At 39.3% G+C, this 25,591-nt stretch overlaps 1 protein-coding gene and 1 long non-coding RNA gene across 2 annotated transcripts in view; one reads left to right on the plus strand and one right to left on the minus strand.

The window, feature by feature from the left end:
- Positions 1 to 297: 297 nt before the first annotated feature.
- Positions 298 to 2,372, minus strand: RPLP1 (ribosomal protein lateral stalk subunit P1). Its single transcript, XM_061181952.1, has 4 exons — positions 2,174 to 2,372; positions 1,401 to 1,475; positions 630 to 747; positions 298 to 417 (listed from the first exon to the last, which is right to left on the minus strand). Exons 1-4 carry the CDS (start codon positions 2,243 to 2,245, stop codon positions 338 to 340), a joined length of 345 nt encoding a protein of 114 aa, XP_061037935.1. The 5' UTR covers positions 2,246 to 2,372; the 3' UTR covers positions 298 to 337.
- A 147-nt stretch (positions 2,373 to 2,519) lies between these two features.
- Positions 2,520 to 25,591, plus strand: part of LOC133085083 (uncharacterized) — a 33,560-nt gene continuing 10,488 nt past the window's right edge. The window contains exon 1 of the long non-coding RNA XR_009699524.1: positions 2,520 to 2,871. This is a non-coding gene — a long non-coding RNA (uncharacterized LOC133085083). The remainder of the gene's footprint in view (positions 2,872 to 25,591) is intronic.

Here is a 25,591-nt window from a genome sequence, read left to right on the forward strand (position 1 = left end):
TCACACCACCATTCAATCACCTCTCCCCCAAAAGCTACTTCATTTATTAGTTTTTCAGAAATCTGAGGGCTGGATCACCCCCAACAGTGACTCTTATCGAGGTCTAGAAGACAGAGCCTGTAATCATGAAGTCATGTGGGCAGTCCGGACAAGGTGTCTGCTCTGAACCTTTCTCCTCCTGCCTCTCCATGCAGTTCTCAATGCTGCACCCAGCTTCTTTCAGGAAGAGACCACTGAAAGCCACAGTTCATCTTTACACAACACATCCCCAGAACTATCAGTAAGACCAACAGCAGCAAAGAGCTCAGCTTTTTATTGAACGTGCTACTAACGAGGTTTAGTCAAAAAGACCAAAGCCCATGTCATCATCAGACTCTTCAGATTCTTCTTTCTTTGCTTCCACTTTCTTCTCCTCAGCTAAAAACAAAACAAAAAATAGTCAGTTACCTCTCTCAAACTCCAAAGAGCTCCAGGCCCTTCAACTTACGTGGTCAAAAATACCCTGGATTTCCCTCATCAAACTATGCCTCTGGTTTTAAGATTTCTATACATCATCTACTCTTAGCAAATGAAGAACAATTTTGCCTATAATGCTTTTAATCTCCACGCTCTGATACCAAGTTTCCTACCTGGGGCAGCAGTGGTGGAGGGGGCAGGACCTCCTGCTGGTGCAGCACCAGCTGCTGGGGCAGGTCCACCTGCCCCCACGTTGCAGATGAGGCTCCCGATGTTGACATTGGCCAAAGCCTGTAATACACATGCATATACAGGTAAATGCTTAGTTCTGTCCTTTTGTTCCAGCCCCAAAATGCTGGCTTAACTTGCTAGGAGAAATTTCAAGCTTCCTTAAACACTCAAACCAAGATGCTTTCCACAGTTCATGTCTCCTCTTTAGAGTGAATTCCGTTTTTTATACTATGTAATGCTGGGACTTTTCCCAAGGGAATTCACTGAAGATGCTTTAGGAATAATGTTTCCAATCTTTCAAGTCTCAAGGTTGAAGGACAGGAGGTGAATAGTTAGAGACTATCAGTTTCACTTGCCAGAGATTAAGTAGCCTACACAATGGAAGGTAGCCAGTGCTAAGTTCCTTGGGTAGGAATCCGGTTTTCATTAGTCTGTTACCTCCTGGGTGACCGTTTTATGAAGGAATGACCTGGTTAATATATTTTCCTCATGATTTTAGAACAGAAGGAAAGAGAAAGCAGAGTCTGAGACCAAGAGAAAAAGACATAACAAAGCAAAACCTTAATTAGCTCCTAGAGATAGAAATGAGGAAATTATTGCTCATACTTGGACAAGTCGAGTGGAATTCTGGCACTTCTGGAGGTTAGAATGAGCACCTGACTTAATGGTCTTCCAAAATTTGCTTCTCCAAATCACTGCCACCATCACCTTACCTTTGCAAACAAGCCTGGCCAGAAAGGTTCAACATTGACACCGGCTGCTTTAATGAGGGCATTGATCTTATCCTCCTAAAACAAATAAAAACGGCAATCCATCAGACAGCAAAGTTTAGCTTCCGTAAATGTCTCCGAAATACTGCAAATTGAAAGCAAATCACTCGTAACATGGGTACAAAACTACGTTTACCCAGTTTAAATATTCTATCGGCATCGCATGTATGCTAATTTAAGACGACTCTTTCTTCCACTCTAAAGGCAAAAAAAAAAGCCTCTGCTCTTGTGTGCCAGGTACTTTGCACGGCCTCGAGTTCATCGCTGCCACTTCACAGGCTGGGACTTGCTCAAGTCACGCAGCTATTTTAAGTTGTGAGGCAAGGCCAGAGGTGGAGCAGAGCCTCCACACCACGCAGCCAGGCCCCAGGGGGTCTTCTCAAGAGCACGAAAGGAAATCACACCAAATGGAGGTATAAAGCGTCCTGGGGCATTTTCTAGCTGCGGATGAGGCTGCCTACGTGTTGCACAAGTTTCTCTAAATACAGGTTCTCAAAGCCCGAGCGCGCCGCCAAGTGAAAGCCACTCCCTCCGGGGCGGGCACGTGGCCGAGGCCCCAGGCCGCCCCGCACATGGGACCACCCGATGGGAGCCCGTCCCGCCCGTCCCCCTCCGTTGGGGTGTCGATGGCCGCGGCTCCGGCCAGAAGAGTCCGCCCCGGACGCCTGCGAGGGCGGGGAACCTGCGCCCCGCCACCGGCCCACGCCCGCACTCACCGTGACCGTCACCTCATCGTCGTGCAGGATGAGGGCCGAGTAGATGCAGGCGAGCTCCGAGACGGAGGCCATGGTGCGGACGAGTGCTAGGCAGGGTCTGCCGGGCGCGGTGCTAGTCGCCGGATGAAGTGAGGATCTCACCCCAACGCGGCCTTAGCTTCCTCGGAAGGACCGAGCACCTTAGCGGAAACTGAGGAAAAGGAAATGCCCGCCTTCGCGCAGCATCTTATACTAGCCAAGCGGACCAATCGGCGCCCGAGTCTACCGGAAGAGGCGGGACTAGAACCTCTCGCGACAACACACCAAAGACGCCTGCGCAAACACATATCTCGCTCGTTTGCGAGTTCAAAAAGTGTTTGCAGACGCTAGTTCCCGAGGCTTGGGTAAAAACTTAGGGCTTGTGAACAGTAAAAATATTTTTAGCAAAAAGTTGCCTGGATAAATAGGTATCACTCCCACCTGCTGTAGCCTGTGTGAGAGTGTTTAAGCAGGCAGTGACCTGCTGAAGAGCAGGAAATAGGTTTTAACCTGGAGGTCCCGGTGCTTAGCGCAGCTTCTCGGATAAAATGCTAAGTGAATATAGGAGAAAATGAGAAACCTGCAACGTTACTGTAGCAGAGGCGTTTGAGCGCCTACTGTGACCCAGGCACTGAGCCACACTCTGCAAGGATTCATTTAATCCTCACCCAGCATAAGAGGTAAGTACTATTATCTCCATTTTGTGGATGGCAAAACTAAGGTGTAGGCCCGGTAACTACACAAGATTCCGCAGTTACTACGAGGCCGAACCTGGATTTGGAATCTAGGAACCTAAATTCAGTGTTTCCTTCTTGTGTGTGCAGAGAGGGATGGGTTTGGGGATTATGAGTAAATTTTGTCTTCTTTTTTTTTTTTTCCCAAAGCATAAAAGATATATTAGGAATATAGGGGAACTTGCCACTTAAGCTTCATTTTTTTTTTTTTTTTTTTGTAAATAAGGGAACCCGTGGTTGGATGTAAATGCCTTGAAACTGTACTTGTGATGTTAAAAGACCTCTTGATGTAACTGCTGTCTGGCTAGGTGCTGTATTGCCTTCTTGTGTCCTTTGAAGCTAATGAAACTGGTGTTGGGTTCATGCTGAGAGGTTTTCTTTAGAATTTTTTAAATTGAGGTATAATTGATATATTAGTTTCAGGTGTACAACATAATATTCGACATTTGTTTGTACTGGGAAGTGATCATCATAATAAGTCTAGTTAACATCCATCAATCATACATAGAGAAAAATTTATTTGTGTGTGATGAGGTCTACTCTGTAAGCAACTTTTCAGTGTGTGGTACATTATTCACAGTAGTCACCATGCTGTACCTTACATCCCCATGACTTATGTATTTTATAACTGGAAATTTGTAGCTTTGATCCCCCTTCACCAGTTTCACTCAGCCCCGCATCCCCACCTCGGGCAACCGCAAATCTGTTTCCTGTATCTATGAGCTTGTTTTTGGTTTTTTGGGGGTTTTTTTTGTCTGTTTGTTTAGATTCCACATATAATGAGGTCATGTGGTATTTGCCTTTCTCTGACTTATTTCACTTAGCATAACGCTCTCAAGTTCCACCTATGTTGTCTCAAATGGCAAGAGTTTATTCTTTTTTTGCTGAATAGTATTCCATCACATTTTCTTTATCCATTCATCCGTTGGTGGACGCTTTGGTCGTTTCCATGCGTTGGAGATTGTAAATAATGCTGCAGTGAACATGGGGGTGCAGGTATCTTTTCAAGTTAGTGTTTTTCGTTGTCTTCTAGTAAATACTCAGAAGTAGAATTTCTGGGTTTTTTTTTTTTTCCATGGATGCAACTCATGTTTAATAGCGCCGATGTGTAGCAGGGACACAAGGTTGACTGATGGAGCCCTGCCCTAGGGGCTCACAGTCAATCCAGAGACACAGGTCGTTACAGCGCTGGGCGTGAGTGCTGAAGCAGCCAAGTGCACATGGGCACTTGGAGGCAGGACTCCTGAAGAGCAGAGGGGGCAGCGCGGGCCCAAACACGACTAGCTGCTAACACAGTGGGCAAGTGCCTGGAAGGGAGCCGAGACTGGCGAGGAGGCCCCGCACCCCACCCTCCTGCATCGAAGCTGTCCCAGTGGGCCAGGGCTGCTGGTAAGCCTGTACATAGGGGAAGCACCCTTCTCTGCCAAGACACCCTCCCACTTACACTGAATAATGAGAGCAGCTGCTTCCTCCATGCAGCCTTCCTTAACTTCCAGGCCAGAGGACAGGGGACACAGGGAGCAGAGACTGGGGCAGGGGTCAAAGCAGACACTACAGGAGTTAGGTCCAAAAGGGCTGGCACGGCGGACCCAGTCCAGTCCCAGCCAGCACCGAAGTGGGTGGGTTTGGGGGGGAGTAGTTACAAGGGCTGTACAAACTTGATGGGGACTGATCTACGCAGCTGTTTCCAACTAGCGGGAACAGGCCAGGTGAGAAGGCGCTCCCCAACAAGGTGTGGGGATGCAGCCGAGAGCCCAGTGGGAGGCAGCCTCTGGGCCACTGAGGGAGTCGGAGAATGAGGGGCACGGGGCAGAGGCCATTGTCCTGCTGTACCCTCGGGTGGCGGTTTAAGGGGCGCTGTTTGTGCCCAGACACGGTAGACGCCAAACAAGTGCATCTCCTGCCCAGCAACGGGGCAAGTGGACAGGGCACTACCTGGTGCACTATATCTAGAGTTGGCTGGCAATGCCACACTGTCCTGACAGGGGGCCGTGGGGTTCCCTGGTCATGCAGGCCACTTCATGACAAGGGGGCACTGCCACACCTGCCCGGGCCGTGTTCAGAATCCAGCGCTGTGGGTTGGGGCGTGGGACAGATTATAGTGGTTTTAATTTTCGAAGGAACCTCCATACTGTTTTCCGTAGCGCCTGCACCAATTTACATTCCCACCAGCAGTGCACGAGGGTTCCCTTTCTCCCCATCTTCGCCAACACTTGTTAGCTCTTGTTGATGATAGCCATTCTTAACAGGTGGGAGATGATAGCTCTTTGTGGTTTAAGTTTGTGTTTCCCTGATTAGTAATGATGTTGAGCACCTTTTCAAGTACCTGTTGCCCATCTGTATGTCTTTGAAAAAATATCTATTCAGATCTGCCTGTTTTTTAATTTGATTGTTTGGTTTTTTGTTATTGAGTTGTATGAGTTTTTAATATATTTTGGATATTAACGCTTTGTCAGGTACATGATTTGCAAATATCTTTTCCCATTCAGTAGGTTGCCTTTTCATTTTGTTGATAGTTTCCTTTTCAGTGCACATGCTTTTTAGTTTAATGTAATCCCACTAATTTGTTTTTGCTTTTATTGCCTTTGCTTTTGGAGTCAGATCCAAAAAATCATCACCAAGACCTGTGACAAGGAGCTTACTGCTTTATGCTTTCTTCTAGGAGTTTTATGGTTTCAGGCCTTACATTCAATTCTTTAATCCGTTTTGAGTTAATTTTTTGTGTATGGTGTAAGATAGTGGTCTACTTTTCATTCTTTTGCATGTGGCTGTCTAGTGTCCCAATGGCATTTATTGAATATTGTATATTCTTAGCTCCTTTGTCATAAATTAATTGACTGTATGTGCATGAGTTTATTTCTGGGCTCTCTATTCTGTTCCATGGATCTGTGTGTTTGTTTTTATACTGTTTGATTACTGTAGCTTTGTGATGTCTCCAGCTTTGTTCTTCTTTATCAAGATTGCTTTGGCTATTCAGGATGTGTTGTGGTTCCATATAAATTTTAGGGTTGTTGTATTTCTGTGAAAAATGCCATTGGAATTTTGACAGGGATTGCATTGAATCTGTAGATTGCTTTGGGTAGTATGGACATTTTATCAGTATTCTTAGAACCATGAGCATGGAATATCTTTCCATTTGTTTGGGTCTTCAGTCTCTTTCATCAGTGTCTTAACTTTTCCTTTATTTTTGGTATTTTGAATTGTCTACAACGTGTATGTGTATCGTTTATTACATATCTGAACCTTAAATTTAACTCCTACTGACAAAATGGTAATCTTTACATTTCATCAATTATTTCCCTCTTGGAATTTGCCTAGTTTCCTGGAAAGGTGATTCAGTTTTTTGTTTTTTGTTTTCCCCAGGAACCTGCTTTGTTTAATCAGTGCCATTATCTCATCATCCCTGACCAAACATTTCCATTGGAATCCCCCAATTTAGAGTCCCACTTGGGTTCATCTTATCCACAAATGTAAACATATCTTAATATCCCAAACTTTTTTAAAAGCTTTTTAAAAAAAAACTATCAAGGTTTCTAAAAATAAAACTTGTTTTGAGTTTTCATCTAAATCTAGGAAGCAGTTATAGTGGAATTTGGGAGGAAAAACGTAAAGTTATTGAAAAATTCAAACGTTTCCAAAGCCAGAATGAATCAGTCCAAAACATACTTCCCTCACCAGTGTACTTAACAAAAAACCGATCTGGTGAATATAATACATATCAACACACAGTAAAACAAGATTTTTCCCATTTTAAACTATACTAATAAGAAATAGTTTTTTTTAATTGAAGTATAGTTGTTTTACAATGTTTTGTTCATTTGTGCTGTACAGCAAAGTGATTCAGTTATACATATATGTACATTCCTTTTTTTAACATTCTTTTCCCTTATGGTTTATCATAGGATATTGAATATAGTTCCCTGTGCTATGCAGTAGGACCTTGTTGTTTATCCATTTTATATATAATAGTTTGCATCTGCTAACCCCAACCTCCCAATTCATCCGTCCTCCAACCCCCTCCCCATTGGCAACCACAAGTCTGTTCTCTGTGTCTGTGACTCTGTTTCTGTTTCATAGATAAGTTTATTTGTGTCATATTTTAGATCCCACATATAAGAAATATCATATGGTATTTGCCTTTCTCTTTTTTTTTGAATTTTATTTATTTATTTTATACAGCAGGTTCTTATTAGTCATCAATTTTATACACATCAGTGTATACATGTCAGTCCCAATCTCCCAATTCATCACACCACCACCCCCACCCCCCGCCGCTTTCCCCCCTTTGTGTCCATACATTGGTTCTCTACATCTGTGTCTCTATTTCTGCCCTGCAAACCGGTTCATCTGTACCATTTTTCTAGATTCCACATATATGTGTTAATATACGGTATTTGTTTTTCTCTTTCTGACTTACTTCACTCTGTATGATAGTCTCTAGATGCATCCACGTCTCTACAAATGCCCCAATTTCGTTCTTTTTTATGGCTGAGTAATATTCCATTGTATATATGTCCCACATGTTCTTTATCCATTTGTCTGTCGATGGGCATTTAGGTTGCTTCCGTGACCCGGCTATTGTAAATAGTGCTGCAGTGAACATTGAGGTGCATGTGTCTTTTTGAATTATGGTTTTCTTTGGGTATATGCCCAGTAGTGGGATTGCTGGGTCACATGGTAATTCTATTTTTAGTTTTTTAAGGAACCTCCATACTGATCTCCATAGTGGCTGTATCAATTCACATTCCCACCAACAGTGCAAGAGGGTTTCCTTTTCTCCACACCCTCTCCAGCATTTGTTGTTTGTAGATTTTCTGATGATGCCCATTCTAACCTGGTGTGAGGTGATACCTCATTGTAGTTTTGATTTGCATTTCTCTAATAATTAGTGATGTTGAGCAGCTTTTCATGTGCTTCTTGGCCATCTGTATGTCTTCTTTGGAGAAATGTCTATTTAGGTCTTCTGCCCATTTTTTGATTGGGCTGTTTGTTTTTTTAATATTGAGCTGCATGAGCTATTTATATATTTTGGAGATTAATCCTTTGTCCGTTGATTCGTTTGCAAATATTTTCTCCTATTCTGAGGGTTGTCTTTTCGTCTTGTTTGTAGTTTCCTCTGCTTTGCAAAACCTTTTAAGTTTCATTAGGTCCCATTTGTTTATTTTTGTTTTTATTCCCAGTACTCTAGGAGGTAGATCAAAAAAGATCTTGCTGTGATTTATGTCAAACAGTGTTCTTCCTATGTTTTCCTCCAAGAGTTTTATAGTGTCCAGTCTTAGATTTAGGTATCTAATCCATTTTGAGTTTATTTTTGTGTATGGTGTTAAGGAGTGTTCTAATTTCATTCTTTTACATGTAGCTGTCCAGTTTTCCCAGCACCACTTATTGAAGATACTGTCTTTTCTCCATTGTATATCCTTGCCTCCTTTGTCATAGATTAGTTGACCATAGGTGTGTGGCTTTCTGTCTTGTTCCATTGATCTATATTTCTGTTTTTGTGCTAGTACCATATTGTCTTGATGACTGTAGCTTTGTAATATAGTCTGAAGTCAGGGAGTCTGATTCCTCCAGCTCTGTTTTTTTCCCTCAAGACTGCTTTGGCTATTCGGGGTCTTTTGTGTCTCCATACAAATTTTAAGATTTTTTGTTCTAGTTCTGTAAAAAATGCCACTGGTAATTTGCTATGGATTGCATTGAATCTGTCGATTGCTTTGGATCGTATAGTCATTTTCACAGTATTGATTCTTCCAATCCAAGAACAGGGTATATCTGTCCGTCTGTTTGTATCATCTTTAATTTCTTTCAGCATTGTCTTATAGTTTTCTGCATACAGGTCTTTTGTCTCCTTAGGTAGGTTTATTCCTAGGTATTTTATTCTTTTTGTTGCAGTGGTAAATGGGAGTGTTTCCTTAATTTCTCTTTCAGATTTTTCATCATTAGTGTATAGGAATGCAAGAGATTTCTGTGCATTAATTTTGTATCCTGCAACTTTACCAAATTCATTGATTAGCTCTAGTAGTTTTCTGGTGGCATCTTTAGGATTCTCTATGTATAGTATCATGTCATCTGCAAACAGTGACAGTTTTACTTCTTCTTTTCCAATTTGTATTCCTTTTATTTCTTTTTCATCTCTGATTGCCGTGGCTAGGACTTGCAAAACTATGTTGAATAATAGTGGTGACAGTGGACATCCTTGTCTTGTTCCTGATCTTAGAGAAAATGGTTTCAGTTTTTCACCATTGAGAATGATGTTTGCTGTGGGTTTGTCATATATGGCCTTTATTATGTTGAGGTAGGTTCTCTCTGTGCCCACTTTCTAGAGAGTTTTTATCATAAATGGGTGTTGAATTTTGTCAAAAGCTTTTTCTGCATCTATTGAGATGATCATACGGTTTTTATTCTTCAGTTTGTTAATATGGTGTATCAAATTGATTGATTTGTGTATATTGAAGAATCCTTGCATCCCAGGGATAAATCCCACTTGATCATGGTGTATGATCCTTTTAATGTGTTGTTGGATTCTGTTTGCTAGTATTTTGTTGAGGATTTTTGCATCTATATTCATCAGTGATACTGGTCTGTAATTTTGTTTTTCTGTAGTATCTTTGTCTGGTTTTGGTATCAGGGTGATGGTGGGCTCATAGAATAAGTTTGGGAGTGTTCCTTCCTCTGCAATTTTTTGGAAGAGTTTGAGAAGGATGGGTGTTAGCTCTTCTCTAAATGTTTGATAGAATTCACATGTGAAGCCATCTGGTCCTGGAATTCTGTTTGTTGGAACATTTTTTTTTTTCCTTCCTTCCTTCCTTCCTTCCTTCCTTCCTTACTTATTTATTTATGGCTGTGTTGGGTCTTCGTTTCTGTGCGAGGGCTTTCTCTAGTTGCGGCAAGTGGGGGCCACTCTTCATCGCGGTGTGCGGGCCTCTCACTATCGCGGCCTCCCTTGTTGCGGAGCACAGGCTCCAGACGCGCAGGCTCAGTAATTGTGGCTCACGGGCCTAGTTGCTCCGCGGCATGTGGGGTCCTCCCAGACCAGGACTCGAACCCGTGTCCCCTGCATTGGCAGGCAGATTCTCAACCACTGCACCACCAGGGAAGCCCTGTTGGAAGATTTTTAATCACAGTTTCAATTTCATTCCTTGTGATTGGTCTGTTCATATTTTCTATTTCTTCCTGGTTCAGTCTTGGAAGGTTATACCTTTCTAAGAATTTGTCTATTTCTTCCAGGTTGTCCATTTTATTGGCATAGAGTTGCTTGTAGTAGTCTTTTAGGATGCTTTGTATTTCTGCGGTGTCTGTTGTAACTTCTCTTTTTTCATTTCTAATTTTATTGATTTGAGTCCTCTTCCTCTTTTTCTTGGTGAGTCTGGCTAATGGTTTGTCAATTTTATCTTCTCAAAGAACCAGCTTTTAGTTTTATTGATTTTTACTATTATTTTCTTTGCTTCTGTTTCATTTATTTCTGCTCTGATCTTTATGGTTTCTTTCCTTCTGCTAACTTTGGGTTTTGTTTGTTCTTCTTTCTCTAGTTCCGTTAGGTGTAAGCTTAGATTGTTTATTTGAGATTTTTCTTGTTTCTTGAGGTAGGCTTGTATTGCTATAAACTTCCCTGTTAGAACTGCTTTTGCTGCATCCCATAGGTTTTAGATTGTCGTGTTTTCATTGTCATTTGTCTCTAGGTATTTTTTTGATTTCCTCTTTGATTTCTTCAGTGATCTCTTGGTTATATAGTAATGTATTGTTTAGCCTCCATGTGTTTGTGTTTTTTACGTGTTTTTCCCTGTAATTGATTTCTAATCTCATAGTGTTGTGGTCAGAAAAGATGCTTGATATGATTTCAGTTTTCTTAAATTTATTGACGCTTGATTTGTTACCCAAGATGTGATCTATCCTGGAGAATGTTCTGTGCGCACTTGGGAAGAGTGTGTAATCTGTTTTTGGATGGAATGTCCTGTATATATCAATTAAATCTATCTGGTCTATTGTGTCATTTAAAGCTTGTGTTTCCGTATTAATTTTCTGTTTGGATGATCTGTCCATTGGTGTAAGTGAGGTGTTAAAGTCCCCCACTATTATTGCATTACTGTTGATTTCAACTTTTATAGCTGTTAGCAGTTGCCTTATTTATTGAGGTGCTCCTATATTGGGTGCATATACATTTATAATTGTTATGTCTTCTTGGATTGATCCCTTGATCATTATGTAGTGTCCTGCCTTGTCTCTTGTAGCATTCTTTATTTTAAAGTCTCTTTTATCTGATATGAGTATTGCTACTCCAGCTTTCTTTTGATTTCCATTTGCATGGAATATCTTTTTCCATCCCCTCACTTTCAGTCTCTATGTGTCCCTAGGTCTGAAGTGGGTCTCTTGTAGACAGCATATATATAGTTCTTGTTTTTATATCCATTCAGCGAGCCTCTGTCTTTTGGTTGGAGCATTTAATCCACTCAGGTTTAAGGTAATTATCGATATGTATGTTCCTGTTACCATTTTCTTAATTGTTATGGTTTTGTTTTTGTAGGTCCTTTTCTTCTCTTGTGTTTCCCACTTAGAGAAGTTCCTTTAGCATTTGTTGTAGAGCTGGTTTGGTGGTGCTGAATTCTCTTAGCTTTTGCTTGTCTGTAAAGCTTTTGATTTCTCCATTTGAATCTGAATGAGATCCTTGCCGGGTAATGTTGGTTGTAGGTTTTTCCCTTTCTTCACTTTAAATATATCATGCCACTCTTTTCTGTCTTGTAGAGTTTCTGCTGAGAAATCAGCTGTTAACCTTATGGGAGGTCCCTTGTATGTTATTTGTCATTTTCACCTTGTTGCTTTCAGTGATTTTTCTTTGTCTTTAATTTTTGTTAGTTTGATTACTATGTGTCTCGGCATGTTTCTCCTTGGGTTTATCCTGCCTGGGACTCTCTGCGCTTCCTGGACTTGGGTGGCTATTTCCTTTCCCATGTTAGGGAAGTTTTCAACTATAATCTCTTCAAATATTTTCTCTGGTCCTTTCTCTCTCTCTTCTCCTTCTGGGACCCGTATAATGCGAATGTTGTTGCGTTTAATGTTTTCCCAGAGGTCTCTTAGGCTGTCTTCATTTCTTTTCATTCTTTTTTCTTTATTCTGTTCCATGGCAGTGAATTCCACCATTCTGTCTTCCAGGTCACTTATCCGTCCTTCTGCCTCAGTTATTCTGCTATTGATTCCTTCTAGTGTATTTTTCATTTCAGTTATTGTATTTTCATCTCTGTTTGTTTGTTCTTTAACTCTTCTGTGTGTTTGTTCTTTAATTCTTCTAGGTCTTTGTTAAACATTTCTTGCATCTTCTCAATCTTTGCCTCCATTCTTTTTCCGAGGTCCTGGATCATCTTCACTGTCATTATTCTGAATTCTTTTTCTGGAAGGTTGCCTATCTCCACTTCATTTAGTTTTTCTGGGGTTTTATCTTGTTCCTTCATCTGGTACAAAGTCCTCTGCCTTTTCATTTTGTCTGTTTTTCTGTGAATGTGGTTTTCCTTCTACAGGCTGTAGAATTGTAGTTTTTCTTGCTTCTGCTGTCTGTCCTCTCTGTCTTTCTCTGACTTACTTCACTTAGTATGATAATCTCTAGTTGCATCATGTTGCTGCAAATGGCATTATTTCTTTCATTTTTATGGCTAATATTCCATTGTGTATATGTACCACATCTTCTTTATCCATTCATCTGTCGATGGACATTTAGATTGTTTCCATGCCTTGGCTATTGTGAATAGTGCTGCTATGAACATAGGGGTGCGTGTATCTTTTTTTTTCTTTTAATCAAAGGGAGAAGTTATTTTTTTCTTAAACATATGTTTTATTTATTTTAGTACATTACAGTTGCCATTCTTTTTGATGCTCTAATTATCTTGTTTCTGACTGGTGGGAACCATTTCCAGTTGTCTCTTGAGTCTTCTAATATCCCGATAGTCTTTAATAGCTTCTTTGACTTCTGATATTCTCTCTTTTTTAAAAAAAATTTATTTACTTATTTATTTATTTATTTTTGGCTGCGTTGGATCTTTGTTGCACGGGATCTTCATTGCAGCATGGGGAATCTTTCATTGTGGCACACAGGCTTTTCTCTAGTTGTGGCATGTGGGCTCAGTAGTTGCGGCACGCGGGCTCTCTAGTTGTGCGCGGGTGCCAGAGCACATGGGCTCTCTAGTTGTGGCGTGCAGGCTCCAGAACACATGGGCTCTGTAGTTGCGGCACGTGGGCTCTCTAGTTGTGGCTTGTGTGCTCAGTAGTTGCGGCGTGCACGGTCTTAGTTGCTCCGTGGCATGTGGGATCTTAGTTCCCCAACCAGGGATTGAACCCGTGTCCCCTGCATTGGAAGGTGGGTTCTTAACCACTGGACCACCAGGGAAGTCCCAGCGTGCATGTATCTTTTTGAATTACAGTTTTGTCTGGATATATGCCCAGGAGTGGGATTGATGGATCATATGGTAATTCTATTTTTAGTTTTCTGAGGAAATCTCATACTCTTTTCCATAGTGGCTGCACCAACTTACATTCCCACCAACAGTGTAGGGGAGGGTTCCCTTTGCTCCGCACCCACATCCAGCATTTGTTATTTGTAGACTTTTTATTGATGGCCATTCTGACAGTGTGAGGTGGCACCTTATTGTAATTTTGATACGCATTTCTGTAATAATTAGCGATGTTGAACATCTTTTCATGTGCCTATTGGCCATCTGTATAAGAAATACTTTTTGAATTAAATTAATACTTTATTCCACAAGTTGTTTTATAATCGTAGTAACAAAACAATCTTAGAGTGTGAGAAAGGTAAATTATAGGCTCGTCTCAGTTATGAATGTAAACACATTCCAAAATAAAATATTACGGTCAGTTATATCTCAAACTGGGGGAAAAAAGCCCAAAAATTAATGAACTGAATCTGTACTGTATGTAAAAATATGGTATATCATGACTAAACATGATAGTTCAACATAATGAAATCTATTAAAAATAATTTATTAACAAAGAGGAAAATCTACATGAACTTTTTATGGACTCAGAAAAATCACTTGATAAAATTAAGTAACTATTCCCATAGATTGTAGAAAACTGGGTTAGAAGGTAACTTCCATATCTTAAGGTATCTACCAGAAATGTACAGCAAACATCATACTTAATGATGAAACTTTAGAAACAAACTCCTTAAAATCAGGAACAAAAAAGGATGCCTGCTTTCTTTGCTTCTGTTCCAATGACTATTTTAGAGTTTAGCCATCTCCGGAAGATAAGAAAAAGTATTAAAATTGGAAAGTCGTAAACTTCGTTATTCATAGATGATATGATTGTTTACCCAGAAGTTCCAAGAGGTTCCATAGACAAACAGTTCAGATTAATAAGTAGTTTGGCAAGGTTACTAGATTCAAGATTAATATACAAAACCCAGCAGCATTCCTGTACTCAGCAAAAGTCAATTAGAAGGTACAATATTAAAAAATATATCTCATACAATAGCAATTAAAGTCATATGGTTTCTAGGAATAAATCTAACAAGATGTGGATGACCATCATTTTAAGTCATAAAATTTTATGGAACAACATCAAAGGCAAACTAAAAAGAGTGATATGTTCACAGATGGAAGGATCTTTTTTTTTTTTTTAATTATTTATTTTTGGCTGCGTTGGGTCCTGGTTGCTGCACGCAGGTTTTCTCTAGTTGCGGCGAGTGGGGGCTACTCTTTGTTGCAGTGCACGGATTTCTCATTGTGGTGGCTTCTCGTTGTGGAGCATGGGCTCGAGGCGTGAGGGATTCTGTAGTTGTGGCTCGCGGGCACTAGAGTACAGGCTCAGTAGTTGTGGTGCACAGCTTAGTTGCTCCGCGGCATGTGAGATCTTCCCGGACCAGGGCTCAAACCCGTGTCCCCTGCATTGGCAGGAGGATTCTTAACCACTGTGCCACCAGGGAAGTCCGGAAGGATCTTAAAGTGGGTAATTCTCTCCAAATTGTGTAATTTCAATCAAAATTCCATTATGCTTTTCAGTGGAATTTGACAAATTGACCTTAAGTTTTAATGCAAGGATCAAAGGCCATTAATAACTTTCTACGTTATAAGGGACGATTAACTTTAATGTAAATTTCACTGAGGGCACAAACTGGTTTACTGCTGCATTTCTAATTCCTAAAACGGTGCCTGGCACATAGGAGGTACTCAGATAAATACATATGGAATTAATTAAAAGTGTTATTGACATACAAATAAACAGACCATCAGAACAGAGAACCCAGACATACACTCTATTTGTAAGGGAACTTGGTAAGGTCAGAGGTATGGCTTTATAAGTGGGAAAGAGGTGGTTAGGGGGAAGAGTACCTTTTCAAAAACCAGCAGTGGGACAACTAGTTTTCTATCTGTATGAGAGTGGGGAAAGAATGTTTTTAATTCCCTTCTCATACCGTACATAATGTGAAAAGCAAAACTATAAAATTTTACAGGAAAACATAGGCGTTTTTCTGTGATATCACTGTATGGAAATTTTCATTAGGCACAGAACAGAAAGGAAAAGATTGATGTGTTTGATAACATTAAAATTGAAAATTATTCGGTTGGCCAAAAGGTTCATTAGTTTTTTTCCGTAAGATGGCTCTAGTAGCGCTTAGTTGTCTTTAACTTCATTCAAAACAATTTTGTTAGATTGTATGTGACAGTTGAAATATCAGCATGCATTTAAAAAAAGATTTATCAAAATTGGTGAATTTTTGTGTAGCTATTTTAATATTGAAGATGGAAGAAAAAAGCAACATTTTTGGCATATTATGCTTTATTATTTCAATAAAGGTAAAAACACAACTGAAACGCAAAAAAAGATTTGTGCAGTGTCTGGAGAAGGTGCTGTGACTGACCGAACATGTTAAAAGTGGTTTGCGAAGTTTCATGCTGGAGATTTCTCACTGGATGATGCTCCACGGTCGTGTAGACCAATTGAAGTTGACAGTGATCAAATCAAGGCATTAATTGAGAACAGTCAACATTATACCACACGAGAGATAGCCGACATACTCAAAATACCCAAATCAAGTGCTGAAAATCATTTGCACCAGCCTGGTTATGTTAATCGAAATGGCCCACCACCAACCACACCAAAGGCTGGCCTTTATCCAAAGAAAGTGATGTTGTGTATTTGGTGGGATTGGAAGGGAGTCCTCTATTATGAGCTCCTTGTGGAAAACCAAACGGTTAATTCCAACAAGTACTGCTCCCAATTAGACCAACTGAAAGCAGCACTCAATGAAAAGCATCCAGAATTAGTCAACAGAAAATGCATAATATTCCATCAGGATAATTCAAGACCACATGTTTCTTTGATGACCAGGCAAAAACTGCTACAGCTTGTGGACTTCCCTGGTGGCGCAGTGGTTAAGAATCTGCTTGCCAAAGCAGGGGACACGGGTTCGATCCCTGGTTCTGGAGGATCCCACGTGCCGCGGAGCAAATAAGCCCGTGCACCACAAATACTGAGCCTGCGCTCTAGAGCCCGTGAGCCACAACTACTGAGCTCATGTGCCACAACTGTTGAAGCCCGTGCACCTAGAGCCTGTGCTCCACAACAAGAGAAGCCACTGCAATGAGAAACCCACGCACCACAACAGAGTAGCCGCCTCTCGCCGCAACTAGAGAAAGCCTGCGTGCAGCAGTGAAGACCCAACACGGCCAAAAATAAATAAATTTATTAAAAAAAAAAAAACTGTTACAGCTTGGCTGGCAAGTTCTGATTCATCTGCCATATTTACCAGACATTGCACCTTCAGGATTTCCATTTATTTTGGTTTCTACAAAATTTTCTTAATGGAAAAAATTTCAATTCCCTGGAAGACTGTAAAAAGCATCCAGAACAGTTCTTTGCTCAAAAAGATAAAAAGTTTTGGGAAGATGGAATTATGAAGTTGCCTGAAAAATGGCAGAAGGTAGTGGAACAAAAGGGTGAATATGTTGCTCAATAAAGTTCTTGGTGAAAATGAAAAATGTGTCTTTTATTTTTACTTGAAAACCGAAGGCACTTTTTGGCCAACCCGATAAAAGCCAAAAGTCTGAAAAACTGTCACAGCCAAGAAGAGCCTAAGGAAACCCAGTGACTAAATGTAATATGGTTTCCTACATGGAATTTTGGGAAAGACAAAAGATATTAGGTAAAAACTAAGGAAACCTAAATACAATATGGACTTTAGTTAATATATCAATACTGGTTTATTAATTGTAACAAATATATCATATTGGTGTGTTAAAAAATAGGGGCAGCTTGTCAGTCAGTGGGGCTTAACCGCTGGTTGTGGCCAGGGAAAGAAACAGTCAAAGAGAGCCCTGCCGAAATCACTGCCATCCCAGAGTGACTGTGCGTGCTCAAGGCTGCTCCATCTAAGAGCAACGTTAGATGTTTCGCAATGTGGGGAGAAAACAGACTTCACTAGACTCATCAAGCCAATCACTAAACAAATAAGCAAAAAGCCAGAGAACCAGTACCTAGTCTTGCTATGTTACCTAAAATGTCTAGTTTCCAAAGGGAAAAAAAAGAATGCAAGACATACAAAGAAAGGAAAACCTACATGTTTGGGGAAATAGCAGGCAACAAAAACTGCCAGTGAGAACAATCACATATTAGATTTAATAAAGACCTTAAAGTAGCCATTATAAATATGTTCAAAGAACCAAAGGAAACTCTGCTTAAAGAAGCAAAGGAAGAAGTGTTGACAGTCTCATCAAATAGAGAATATAAAGAGATTATTAAAATTAATGACTTTTTCAATAAATTTCAAAATTTTTCAATAAAGATATCATTAAAAAGAAAAAAAATAGGGACAAGCTAGCTGTGAGATATGTGGGAACTCTCTATACTATCCTCCAATTATTCTGTAAGTCTTAAACTTTTCTAAAAATTAAGTTTTTATTTATTTATTTGGCTGCACCGGGTCTTAGATGCGGCATGTAGGATCTTTGTTGCAGCATGCAGGCTCTTAGTTGCGGCATGCGGGATCTAGTTCCCCGACCAGGGAGGATTGAACCCGGGCCCCCTACATTGGGAGCATGGAGTCTTAACCACTGCACCACCAGGGAAGTCCCTTAAGTTTCTTAAAAAAAAATACTATAACCAAAGTGGGAAAAGAAAGTCAGATTGGGAGAAGATATGAGGCCCAGAGTACCCAAAGGACATATAAAGTTCTACAAACCCATAAGAAAAGACTAAAAATTAGTCCTGTTTTGTAAAACATCAGAAATTATCAGGTAAAATTGACTAGGGCTAAGAAATTTTTAGTTAAACTATAAAAATGAGTCACAGTCATTAGCAAAGTAGTTAACAGCTTTGATGTCAGACTTGGGTTTAAAAATCAGCTCCATCATTTATGACTTTGGGGGGTCCTTGAGCAGGTCATTAACTCTTTCCATCTATTTCTTCACCTGTAAATGATAAATAACACCTTTACAGTGCATCAGAGACTGAGCATCCAATTAACTACAGCCATTCTTCATGACTATTTAAGAGAACTATTTAAGCAAAACATCAACTGCCCATGCATTTCCCTTTATTTTGTGTAGTTCAGGGGCTTACTAGATTCAACATACTGTTCAGACAAATTCTACTACCCCACGTTCCCATATCATAGTAAAAACTTCCTGTTAAGATGTATTTCACAGGAATTCCCTGGCAGTCCAGTGATTAGGACTCCACACTTCTGCTTGGGACCCGGGTTTGATCCCTGGTCAGGGAACTGAGATCCCAAAAGCCACGTGGCATGGCCAAAAAAAAAAAGTATTTCAAAAGACTAAGCAATATGATATTTTAAAAAAATAAAAAGTCAAGAAATAGAAAGATGAAATACAGTAGCATCTATTGAGAGAGGTGCTCTGAAGCATTCTAGAAACACACCTGTGACACTGCTTACTACTATACTATTAGTGACAAGAAAGTGGATTTTGTCTTTTTCCTTAACCTTTGAATCTGCGTTTGGCTAGGACTAATATCATGCCTTCACTATTAATAAAAAACAGATAAACTATAATTTTAGTGATAAAAAAGTTCAGCCTCAAAAAAAAAAAAAACTTAGAGAAAAATGTATGTTCACCCAGATAAGAATGGATATTTCACCATGATGTTCAATAGTACTTCTAATTTATGTTGTCCCCAAACCTTGTTTTCTGTTGAAATGTCTAGAAGAACATACTTAATACATATATATTATGGTTGTCAGGCAATTCGTTGAATTTGTGAATTCAGTGGCAAATTATTTTATATTATCTAGTGCTTTCTTTTTTTTTTACAATTGCAAAACTCTGCTTTTCATTTTTTATTGAAATATATTTGACATATAACCTTGTGTAATTTTAAGGTGTTCAACACCTTATAATGTATAGTTAGAGCATTTGTATATTATAATATTGCCATTGTAGCAATACTTAGTATCTCTATCACATTTCATAATTATTCTTTCTTTTCACTAGTTGGAATAATCAAGTTCTAGTCTCTTAGGAAGTTTGATGTTTATAATACAGTATTTTTGTCTATGTTCACTATACTGTGCATTATATCTCTAGGGCTTATTTATACTTGTTGCAAGTAAACTTAACATCTTTCCTATCCTCCCACCTCCTATCCCCAAGTAACCACCATATTACTCTCGAGTTTTACAAGTTCGGCTTTTTAAAATGCCACATATAAGTGACATCAGACAGTACTTGTCTAACTTATCTCACTTAGCAAAATGTGCTCAGCGTTTATCCGTGTTGTCTCAAATGGCAAGATTTTATTCCTTTTTATAGTTGAATAATATTCCATTGTTATTATATATAACACATTTTCTTTGTCCATTCATTCGTTTGTGGACACTTAGGTTGTTTCCATGTCTTGGCTATTGTAAATAATGCTGCAATGAACATGGGGGTGTAGATATCTTTTCAAGGTAGCATTTTTGTTGTCTTCAGATAGATACCTAGAAGTACTTATGTATTATTTATCTTTGATGTCTGGATCATATGGTGATTCTACTTTTAATTTTTTGAGGAACCTCCATACTGTTTTCCATAGTGCCTGCACCATTTACATTCCCACTGACAGTGCGTACGGGTTCCCTTTTCTTCACATCCTTGCCAGCACTTGTTATCTCTTGTCTTCTTGATGATTGCCATTCTTAACAGGCATGAGGTGATAGCTCACTGTGATTTTAATTCACATTTCCCTGATGATTAGTGATATTGAGCATCTTTTCATGAACCCATTGGCCATTTGAAAATATTCTTTGAAAAAAATGTCTGTTTTGTTCTTCTCACTTTTTAATCAGATTGGGGTTTTTTGTTTGTTTTTCTGATATTGGGTTGTATGAGTTTTTTTAATATATTTTGGATATTAACCCTTTATCTGATACGTAGTTTGTAAAAATTTTCTCTCATTTTGTAGGTTGCCTTTTCATTTTGTTAATTGTACCTTACTGTGCAAAAGCTTTTAAGCTTGATGTACTCCCATTTGTTGATTGTTAATTTTTGCTTTTGTTGTTTGTACTTTTGTTGTCATATCCAAAAAAATCAATGCCAAAACCAATGTTGAGAAACTTCTTCCCTATGTTTCATTCTAGGAGTTTTATAGTATCAGATCTTATGTTTGAGTCTGTGATACATTTTGAATTAATTTTTGTGAGTGGTGTAAGGTATGAGTTTAATTTCATTGCTCAACATATGTTAATCCAGTTTCCCCACACCATTTGTTGAAGAAACTGTCTTCTCCACTTTGGGTGCACTTGGCTCCCTTGTTGAATATTAGTTGACCCTATAGGCTGGGGTTAATTCTGGGCTCTTTATTCTGTTCTTGCTCTATGTGTCTATTTTTGTGCCAGTACCATACTGTTTTTATTACTGTAGCTTTGTAGTACAGTTTGAAATCAGGAAGTGTGTGATACCTCCAGCTTTGTTCTTTTTCTTCAGGATTACTTTGGCTATTTGGGGTCTTTTGTGGTTCCATACAAATTTTAGGATTTTTTTTCTATTTCTGTGAAGAATACTGTTGATATTTTGATGGGGATTGCATTGAATCTATATTTTGAGTATTATAGACATTTTAACAATATTCTTCTGATCCATGAGCACAGATATTTTTCTATTTGTTGTGTGTTCTTTGATTTCTCTCAGCAGTCTTATAATTTTTGTTGTACATATCTTTCACCTCCTTGGTTAAATTTATTCCTGGGACTTACCTGGTAGTCCAGTGGTTAAGACTGTGCACTTCCACTGCAGGGGGTGCGGGTTTGATTCCTGTTCAGGGAACTAAGATCCCACATGCCACGAGGCACAACCAAAAAAATTAAAAAAAAAAAAAAAAATTACTCCTAAGTATGTTACTGTTTCAATGCTATTGCAAATGGGATAGTTTCATTTCTTTCTCATATGTTTTCTCCTTAGTGTATAGAAATGCAACTAATTTCTGTATGTTGATGTTGTATCCTGCAACTTTACTGACATCATTGATTAGTTCCAACAGTTTTTTAGTAGAGTCTTTGGGATTATCTTTATACAGGATCATATCACCTGCATTTCTGTATACAGGAAGAGTAACTTATTCTTCCCCAATTTGGATGCCTTTTATTTCTTTGTCTTGCCTAGTTACACTAGCTAGGGCTTCCAATACTATATTGAATAAGAATGGTGAGAGTAGACATCCTTGTCTTATTCCTGATCTTAGAAGAAAAGCTTTCTATCTTTCTCCATTGAGTATAATGTTAGGTTTGCATTTGTTATACATGACCTTTATCATGTTTAGGTATGTTCCTTCTATACCCAATCTGCTAAAGGTTTTTATCATGAAAGGATGTTGTATTTTGTCAAATGGTTTTTCTGCATCTATTGAGATGACCACGTGACTTTTGTCTTTCATTTTATGAATATATATTACATTTATTGATTTGCATATGTTGAACCATCCTTGCATACAAGGCATAAATCCCGCTTGGTCATGGTGTACAATCCTTCTTAAGAGTTCTTGAATTCAGTTTGCTGATACTTTGTTGAGACTTTTTGTTCCTATATTCATCAGGGGTATTGAACTATCATTTTCATTTCTTGTGGTGTCCTTATCTGGCTTTGGCTTCAGGGTAATGCTGGCCTCATAATAGAATCAGTTTGGAAGTATTACCTTCTCAAATTTTTGTAAGCGTTTGGGAAGGATTGATGTTGATTATTCTTTGAATGTTTGGTAGAATTCGCCAGTGTAGCCATCTGGTCCTGGGGTGTTCTTTGTTGGGAGGTTTATGATTACAGACTTAATCTAGTTGGCTATTATTAGTCTGTTCATATTTGCTATTTCTTCCGGATTTAGTCTTTTTTTAATTTATATTTTATATTGGAGTGTAGTTGATTAAGAATGTCGTGTTAGTTTCAGGTGTCCAGCAAAGTAGTTCAGTTATACATATACATGTATCTATTCTTTTTCAAATTCTTTTCCCATTTAGGTTATTACAGAATATTGAGCAGAGTTCCCTGTGCTATACAATAGGTCCTTGTTGTTATCTATTTTAAATATAGTAGTGTGTATATGTCAATCCCAAACTCCCAATTTATCCCTCCCCTTTGGTAACCATAAATTCGTTTTCTAAGTCTGGGAGTCTTTCTGTTTTGTAAATAGGTTCATTTGTATCCTTTTTTTTTTTTTTTTAGATTCTGCATATAAGCGATATCATCTGATATTTGTCTTTCTGTTTTTTTTTAATATTTATTTATTTATTTAGGCTGCACTGGGTCTTAGTTGCGGCATGTGGGCTCTTAGTTGTGGCATGCGTACTTCTTAGTTGCGGCATGCTGACTTCTTAGTGGTGGCATGCGAACTCTTAGTTGCGACATGCATGAGAGATCTAGTTCCCTGACCAGGGATCAAACCTGGGCCCCCTGCTTTGGGAGCTTGTAGTACCCACTGGACCACCAGGGAAGTCCCTTTCTCTGTCTGACTTACTTTACTCAGTATGACAATCTCTAGGTCCATCCATGTTGCTGCAAGTGGCATTATTTTGTTTTTTTTATGGCTGAGTAATATTCCATTGTATATATGTACACATCTTCTTTATCCATTCCTCTGTTGATGGATATTTAGGTTTCTTCCATATCCTAGCTATTGTAAATAGTGCTACAATGAACATTGGGGTGCATGTATGTTTTCAAATTATGGTTTTCTTTGGGTAGGTGCCTGGGCATGGGATTGCTGGGTCATACGGTAGTTCTATTTGTAGTTTTTTAAGGAACCTCCATACTGTTCTCCATAGTGGCTATACCAGTTTACATTTCCACCAACAGTGTAGGAGGGTTCCCTTTTCTCTACACCCTCTCCATCATATATTATTTGTAGATTTTTTTGATGATAGGTATTCTGACCAATGTGAGGTGATGTCTCATAGTTTTGATTTGCATTTCTCTAATAATAATTAGTGATGTTGAGCATCTTTTCATGTGCTTTTTGGCCATCTGTATATCTTCTTTGGAGAAATGTCTATTTAGATCTGGGTTGTTTTTGATTGGGTTGTTTTGTTTGTTTGTTTTTGATATTGAGCTGCGTGAGCTGTTTGTATATTTTGGAGATTAATCTCTTGTCGGTAGCATCATTTACAAACCCCATTCTGTGGGTTGTCTTTTCATTTTAAATATTTTAAATATAGTAGCGTGGATGCGTCAATCCCAAACTGCCAACTTATCCCTCCCCTTTGGTAACCAGAAGTTTATTTTCTTGGTCTGTTAGTCTGTTTCTGTTTTGTGAATAGGTCCATTTGTATCCTTTTTTTTTTTTTTTTTTTTTTTTTAGATTCCTCATATAAGTGATATCATATATTTGGAGTGATTATCGATATCACTCCTTTCTGTCTCATTTCTTTTTTTTTGTTTGTTTCTGTCTACCTTTGTAAAGTGGTGGTTTTCCTTAGTGATTTGCTCAGTCTTCCCCCTACTCCTGCCCTTTTTTTTAATGTTTCATGCCTCTAGATTTTTGTTTTGTGGTTACCTTGTGGCTTATAATATACCTCATAGGTAAAATAGTCCTTTTCATGCTGTTGATAGCACCTTGTTTTCATTAGCCTATAAAGATTCAACCCTTTTTCCTCCTCCCCTTTTATACTTTTGATGTCCCAATTTACCTCTTTTTATGTGTACTTTCATTTGTTTTTATGTCACTAATTAGCATCATTCTGTTTCAGCTGAAGAACTCCTTTCAGCATTTCCTGCATGGCAGGTTTTGTTTGTCTGGGAAAGCCTTTATTTCTCCTTCATAGCTGAAGGTCAACTTCGCTGGATAAAGTATTCTTGGCTGGCCGTATTTATCTTCAACACTTTGAATATGTCATGCCACTCTCTCCTGGCCTGTAGAATTTCTGCTGGGAAATCCACTGATAGCCTTGGGATTCCTTTGTAGGTTACCTTTTTTTTAACCCCTGGATGCCTTTAAGATTTTTTTTTTCTTTGATTTTTGACAGTTTCATTATAGTGTGTTTTGGAGAAGGTCTTTTTGCATTGAGATAATAGGGTGTCCTGTTAGCTTCTTGGACTTTTATATGCAATTCCCTCCCCAGGCTTGGGAGATTCTCAGCTATTATTTTTTTAAATACACACTCTCTGCTCCCGTCTCCCTCTCTGCTCCTTCTGGTAGACCATTATTCTTATATTTATTTTCTCGTCATATATGAGAGTTCTCGTAGGTTTTCTTCACTTTTTAAAAATCTTAGTTCTCTCTCCTCCTGAGTCATTTCTAAATTCCTACCCTCCGAGTTGCAGATTCTTTCCCAGATCTCATCTGCCTTATTTCCTAAGCTTTCTATACATTCTTTTTTTTTATATTTATTTTTGGCTGTGTTGGGTCTTCGTTTCTGTGCGAGGGCTTTCTCTAGTTGCGGCAAGCGGGGGCCACTCTTCATCGCGGTGCGCGGGCCTCTCACTATCATGGCCTCTCTTGTTGAGCAGCACAGGCTCCAGACGCGCAGGCTCAGTAGTTGTGGCGCACGGGCCCAATTGCTCCGCGGCATGTGGGATCTTCCCAGACCAGGGCTCGAACCCATGTCCGCTGCATTAGCAGGCAGATTCTCAACCACTGCGCCACCAGGGAAGCCCGCTATACATTCTTGATCTCATTCATTGAATTCTTCAGCTCCAGAATTTGTCTGGTTCTTTTTAAAAATTTCAGTATATTTGGTAAAGAACACCTTACATTCAGTAACTTTATTTTTTTGAATTGCCTGAGTTTTCTTGTAGCTCAGCAAATAAATCCTTCATCACAGCTGTTTTTAATTCTTTATCAGATCACAGTATTCTGTGCCTTTGGGTTCAGTTGCTGGAGAATTAAGAATTATTGTTTTTCTCATTGTGATACCATATCACTGTGATTTTTCATAGTGCTTGGTAAAACGTGCCCCTGCCATTGAGTTTGAAGTAGCACACACTTTTCTTTTATTAGTTGCTTACTTTGTTCAACACTGGCAATTAGAAACCTTGCTTTTATTCTCCAGAAGGCGGCACCATAGCTCAAGTTTTCGGTTTCTCTACCTGAGCTGGCTCTGGGGCTGTGCTAGGGAGTGCCTGTAAAAAAGCTGGCAGCAGAGTGGGCATGTGTGGGCTCAGCTCCTGTGGTTGCCCACAGCCTGGCAGGGAGATCCTGCACTGCGGGGAGCCCCCAGAGGGCCATGCATGGACCTCCTGCTGAA

This window comes from Eubalaena glacialis, chromosome 2 (assembly GCF_028564815.1).
Source record: "Eubalaena glacialis isolate mEubGla1 chromosome 2, mEubGla1.1.hap2.+ XY, whole genome shotgun sequence".
Taxonomy (NCBI): Eukaryota; Metazoa; Chordata; class Mammalia; order Artiodactyla; family Balaenidae; genus Eubalaena; species Eubalaena glacialis.